The sequence below is a fragment of the Otolemur garnettii genome, unplaced genomic scaffold (assembly GCF_000181295.1).
Source record: "Otolemur garnettii isolate 467f Iridium unplaced genomic scaffold, OtoGar3 scaffold00086, whole genome shotgun sequence".
NCBI classification, from domain to species: Eukaryota; Metazoa; Chordata; class Mammalia; order Primates; family Galagidae; genus Otolemur; species Otolemur garnettii.
In genome coordinates this window covers 3,063,506-3,070,084 of record NW_003852481.1, presented here as the reverse complement: position 1 = coordinate 3,070,084, position 6,579 = coordinate 3,063,506, and the positions used below count along the sequence as shown (strand labels likewise).

The 6,579-nt window shown below is 44.5% G+C and overlaps 1 protein-coding gene across 1 annotated transcript in view; it reads right to left on the bottom strand.

The window, feature by feature from the left end:
- CUNH11orf53 (chromosome unknown C11orf53 homolog) overlaps positions 1 to 6,579 on the bottom strand; it is a 9,615-nt gene continuing 3,036 nt past the window's right edge. The window contains exons 2-4 of the mRNA XM_012808156.2: positions 4,465 to 4,507; positions 1,817 to 2,115; positions 1 to 402 (exon numbers count right to left, since the gene is read on the bottom strand). Coding sequence (XP_012663610.2) covers positions 1 to 402; positions 1,817 to 2,115; positions 4,465 to 4,507 — 744 coding nt within the window. The remainder of the gene's footprint in view (positions 403 to 1,816; positions 2,116 to 4,464; positions 4,508 to 6,579) is intronic.

Sequence of the window (6,579 nt, the reverse complement as noted above, 5' to 3'; positions counted from 1 at the left end):
TCAGTAAGCTCTGCGGCACTCATACGACCCCCAGGCAATGCTCCCATCGTCTTTCGACCAAGGTGCAGGGTCCTGAAGGGAAGCAGTGTCTGCCTCCTCCTCAGGGGAGATGGGCAGCACCTTGGGTGGGAGGTCGTTTGGCACCGTCATGAAAGGGGTGAAGGGGTAAGGAGGCGGGGTCGGGTACCCCGGCGTGTGGTGCAGATCCTCCAGCGTATGCAGCGAGTAGGACTGGGCCCCAGCAAGGGAGGAACCCCAGCTGGAGCCCCTGTGCTGGGCAGTGCTCCCAGGGTCCAGCTGGGAGAGGCAGCTTGTGCTGGGTGGCAAGGTCTGCAGGGTGTCGGCGGGCATGGGCTCTGGCTGGCTGAGACCATCTGACACCGTCTGCTCCCATGAGTCCCTCTGGGGAGAGTGGAAAGGTCATTGGGTTACTCATTAGGAGACAATCTGATGATCCATAGGGTTTTGCTCGACTGTGGCTTCTTTGTACACTTTCTCTGCTGTCTCAACTCCATGGTTCTCAGGCACCAGCAGCGAAATTTAGCTCCTCCCTACTCTGGAATTAGCTTTCCTATATCTATGGAGATTTCTTTCCCCAGAAAATGACATTAAAGGAATTAAAGGTGAGAATAATGAAACCAGACCTACACAGCATCGCACCATTTCCAGTGCTGCTGAGTCTGTCATTACTCTGGGTCCTAGAATATCCTTCATACAGGGGGCAAGGTCACTTCCTGGCCCACTCCTGGAATGGAGTAGGCTTCCAGCTCCCTGGTGAGTTTTTGAGTGGGTTAGGAAGCCCACCCAACCCTCAGGGAACAAAGAGATAGGAATCTCACAGGCTTGGAGCTGGAAAGATTTGGGTTCATTCATGTCTGTGACACTCAACTACCTTCCAGACTCTGAGCCCTCACTTTGTTCATCTGTAAAATGGGCTTTCATAAATATAATCTGAGTTGTTCCAAGTATTAAATGAACAAAAGCACAAAAGAGTTCATGGCATATATTAGGGGTTCATTCCCACCCCTTCCTTTTGTTTAAAATACTAGCTTTACAGATTCATTCTTTTACAGTGGAAGGCTTTACAGTTTTCTATACCAAGAATATTAGCATTTTTCAGATCTTTTCAAACTGACCTGTTTGGAAGGATTGAGCAAGAACAAGGTGCTACAGCAGTGGTTCTCAACCTGTGGGTCGTGACCCCTTTATAACAATTAAAATACATCCTGCATATCAGGTATTTACATTATGATTCATAACAGTAGCAAAATTACAGTTACGAAGTAGCAATGAAAATAATTGTATGGTTGGGAGTCACCACAACAGGAGGAACTGTATTAAAGGGTCATGGCATCAGGAGGCATTAGGAAGGTTGAGAACCGCTGTACAGGGTAGGAATATTGTGGGGAAGGAGAGGCCGGGGACTTGGAAAGAAAGGGCAACCCCACGCACCTGCCTTGGGAGATCCCCACTAGCCACGTCTAAGATGCAGCTCCACTGATCTTTCCCCACCCGTTTCAGGAATGATTATGTCCTGCACTAATCAGGTTGGGGAACACCCAGCAAACCCAGCAGAGCATTAGCAAAATGGGCCGAAATCCTGCCTCATTGTCCTCCCAGTTCCAAGCCCTGGATAGATGCTCTTGCCGTGACAGTTAACAGGGGTCTTTTGAGCAAGGCTCCCTGGCAGAGCCGGTCTGTCTTGGCAACTTCAGGGCAGCTGGGAAGCAGCCTCGGGTCTGCAGGGTGAGCTTCAACCTGGTTGCCAAGCATGGGGCTTGGGGCCAGACTCCCCACCCCGAGACTGAGTACTCACAAACACGTAGTGAGCCGGGTCGCTGGGGAAGGGTGGCGGCAGCAGAGGTGGCAGGGGCGAGGCACTGAACAGCGAGCCAGTGTTGGGTGCCAGCGCAGGCGGGCGGTGGTCTCCGTAGGGCTCCGGGAAGTAGGACTCCAGGAGGGCCGCATGGCTCTGCCCAGCCGAAGGCTCGCAGGGAAAGGGCTTCGCCACGCTGGAGGAGTAGACGTCATTTGAAAACTGTTTACTGTTGTGGAAGTCTGAGTCAGATAGGAAAGATCTTCTGACACCATAGTAACCGGACATGACCGGTGAGCCTGTAGCCAAATAAAAAAACACATGAGCAAAAATTTCTCCAGGGAAGGTCAAGGCTTGCGTTGCAGGTAAGTCTCTCGGCCTGGGAAAGGAGGTTTCTAATGCGTGCCTGACACCAGCACTAGCGTGGAATAGATGAATGTTCTGAAAAGCATGAAATATTTTTGCATTAGCTCTTTTAGCTGTTCCAGTCTAAATAACTAATGTGTCTGGAGTTCACTCTGCCTTTAGTGACGAGTTTATTTTAGACAGTACAACTGTTCATTCACTCACAGTTACAGTGTATCTTTCAGGCGCCCAGCGCAGTGCTAAAAAGAGGCTGGGCTTCAAGGGATAAATAAAAAGAATCCATTGGCATTCCCATTTTAATGAGTGAAGCATCTTCTCAGCTTCTGAGCTACTTACAACCTTATACATACAAGGACGATGAGCAAGACGTTGCTTCTGGCCTTGTTATCTGGGACGGAATGTTTTTAGACAAGGCGATACATATAAACCTACCTCAAATCAGAGGCAGGTTGCACTCTGTCTCCTAATTCTTCGTATACCGACTTTGCACTCCACCTCTCTAGCCTAGCAGGCAGCGCTAGACCGCTTGCTTTGGGGTGATAACCGCAGCGCAGAAGCAATTTCAGAGAACCTGCGAGTCTGGGCTGGGAGTTTGGTGTTATTTGCCGCCCTCTTGTGGCCATATGGAATCCTTTGCTCAGCTCACCAGGGCTGCAAGTTTAGGAAGCGAGTAAAGGGCACATAAAATTTCCCAGGGCAGAAACCGGGAGAAATGCTGGAACTGACAGGACTCTCACTAACGGTCAGGCCAGTGCAGTGGTTCCAGAAGGAAAGAGATGTGTTTGTGAAACACTTGCTGACCCCGTAGCTCGTTTGCAGCAGGAAATACACAATCATTTAGAACATATGCTGGGGCATAGACTCAAGGTCTGCGTGACTGATGATTTAATTATTCCAGCGGCTGGTGGGCGTGGTCTAATTGGCTGGGACCAAAGCCCCGAAGTCGCAAAAGGGCTGAGCCGGGGAGAAGGTTCAAATGCTCATCTCCCAACCACAGGGCCAGTTCTGAGCTTCTGTCTCTATATACACAGAGCTCTGGTTCTTTCCACATGTTACGCTCATTATTTTTTCACCTGATTGCACGATCTTCCGGTCGATCTGCAAACTCCGCAGACCTCATTTCTTACACACTTTCGGTATATCTGGTAGTATAACATCAACAATAACGAGTACATTTATTCATCAGAAATAAAAAAAATTGCCATCCAAACTCATAGCATGATTCTTCTCACTCCACTTTCATCTTAAATTCTATAACCCCCCAGCTTTTCATTTGCTCGTGCATTTTAAGGCTGCAGTTAGGGGTTTTCATTATCAGCATACTTTCCTGAAAAAAATCTATGCAAGTGAAAATTAATATCCATAAACAAGGTTCTGTTTCATACCATGAAGTTATAGCTATGGGAACAGTGAACACTAACAAGGTGTAAATAAGGCTTCCAGACTTTCATGCCTACATTCCTAATTTCCAAATAAAAACAGTCATGGAGATAAAAAAAAAAACAAAAAAAAACTCCACTCTCATAGGCATCATTTTTTTTCCTACTTAAAAAGAGGAAGAATGATTCTAGACGGAAAGAGAAGCTGCAGTGCTTTTATTCTGTAAAAGAGAGAAGATTAAACCAAATTCCAGTGAGCATAAATACGATTGGGAAACACAATACAGAGACTTTATATGTGTTAGATGCTCTTATTCCTTCCCCTTATCCAGCTCCGAAGGCCACACAACCATTGAGAAGGACGGTGTCACTTCTGAGTTTGAGATCTGGAAGGGATTGTGTGCGTGAAGGGTGCCCAGCACTAATCTAACAATGTCCCCTGTCTACCCCTACGGGAGTATTTAATGAGCTGCATGTGCTGAAGTGAATCCAAACTGCTGAACTAGGTAACTGCCATGTAGAGAGCACCCAGTAAATAATAGTTTTCCCTTCTGCCCTTGGGTCCCTTTCTCTTCCTGTTTTGAAGCAGGTGCATCATCTATCAGATCGTGGTGTCAGAACTTTAGACATTTTAAAACTGTACCCAGGGCCTAATTGCTATTCCCTTTGCCCCAAAAGCTTCTGCTAGGCAAGGGATCAAAAGACTGCCATGGAGACATAATAAATCCTAAATGCACCGGTGACTGGCTGAGGTCTGTCTTCACTGATCTTGTATTTTAAAAATAACTATTTTAAAGGGGCAGAGTTTTAAAACTGGTGTAAGGAAGTCATAAAAGAATGGAAGCCCACGTGTTTGATTGAAACTCCAAAGAGAATAATTACCTATTGAATTAAAGGGCTCACCTGGCAGCTGGACAAATGCGGACTGAGAGGTGCTGACGCTGCCCTGAAAGGCAAACAAATGCAAACGTGTTTTTCTTTAGATGCAAGTTTGAATTGAACAAAAATAATTTAAAAAATACATTTTACAAGCTTTATCTGGTGATACTCTGAAGTATTATTTGGGGACCTGAGTTGTAGGGGGAGGTCCACTGAGAGTAAGGATTCACGTACCAGAGAACAAAGTTTTACAAGGGTCCCAGAGAATCCTAAGTTTTAGATTCTGTTAAATAATGACAAGCCCTGGATAGATGCTTGTCATTTAATGATTTAAATTATTCCATTTAAATGAAATAATTTATCCTTTTTTTTTTTTTACTGTTCCAGCTAATATCCCTTCATCAAATATATATTAAGTGACTGTATATGCACGTACAGTCACCACCCCTATTCTTGGGGACTTGTTCCCAGATCTCCAGGGGATGCCTGAAACTCCAGAGAGTCCCAGACTTGATCACCATCAATAGAACATGTCTCTGTATATGTCTTTTGCCACAAGTTTAATGCCTTTTCTATCTTCTCTAAGCACTTACCAGGCACTGTGGTTGTAACTTTTGTAATTTGAGATAGGACAGCAAAACCGGCATGAATATTTTCCTTCTTCACAATTTCATAGATATAAGATTTGTTCTTACTGTAGATATTACCGAGCTCAATGTATGATTTTTTTCCCCCTTTCCTTATTAAGTAAAACACTTTGACCTTTTCACTTCAAGGAAATAGTTCACAGTTTTGTTATTATTTTTTTTTGCATATTTTAATTGCAACCATCATAGCCTTGCACTTCCAGGCTGTTGTGCAGTCACGTCAGTGTGACATGAACAGATGCACTGTGATCCTGTGGATCTAGTAACCAGGATGGCTGTTCAGTGAGTAACAGGCAGGTGGCAGAAAGTGTGGATCTCTGAGACGAAGGATTTATGTCCTGGGCAGTATAGAGCTGGGACTGAGGAAGATTTCATCATGCTGCTCAGAACAGAATAGAGTGCCATTTAAATCTTAGAAATTTTTATTTCTGGAATTTTCCATGTAATATATTTGGACCTTAGCCATGACTAACTGAAACCTCAGAAAGCAAAACTGGATAAGGGTGAACTCTTGCACATGTGTGTGTGTATCCAGACACACACACACTCTTAGCATGTGGCTTCCACACTGAATGGCCACTTTTTACGATCTGCTTCCATGTGGAATAGATATTCTATCAAGGGTAAGGACCTTGAGTGTCAGTTGTCCTCAGTGCCCAGAACAGAGCATAGTTCATAATAGACTTAATAAACTATGTGGAATTAAGGTACAATGTTCAAAGAACCCACAGTCTAGTGAGTATGGGAGGTTGGGGCATGTGGGAGGTCAGATTCCTGTGAATAATGACAAGCACTGGATAGATGCTTGTCATTTAATGATTTAAATTACTAAATTGAATTATGTCTACCCAAAAGATATATTGAAGTTCTAATCCATGGTACCTTGGAATATAATCTTACTTGGAAATAAGATTGAATTATGTCTACCCACAAGATATATTGAAGTTCTAATCCGTGGTACCTTGAAATATAATATTACTTGGAAATAAGATTATCAAAGATGTGGTTACTTACATTAAGATGAGGTCACTCACTGAATTAAAGTGAGTCCTGAACACCATATTACTGACATTCTTATAAGAGGGGGGAGGGGCTTGGCTCCAGTAGCACAGTGGTTACAGCGCCAGCCACATTCCCTGAGGCTGGCAGGTTCAAACTCAGCCTGGACCAGCTAAACAACAATGAAAAATGCAACAAAAAATAGCTGGATATTGTGGAGGGTACCTGTAGTCCCAACTACTTGAGAGGCTGAGGCAAGAGAATCACTTAAGCCCAGGAGTTTGAGGTTGCTGTGAGCTGTGATCCCATAGCACTCTACTGAGGGCTACATAGTAAAACTCTGTCTCAAAAAAACAAACAAAAAAATGGAAAAAATATTTTAAGCCCTACTCACTGAGTTAAAGCAGTATGAAAGCAAGAAGTGGGCTGAAGCTGGCCTAGAGGCTGTAGGTTTGCAGACCTAAGTTCTAGAGGAAGAATTTCCTTAAACATC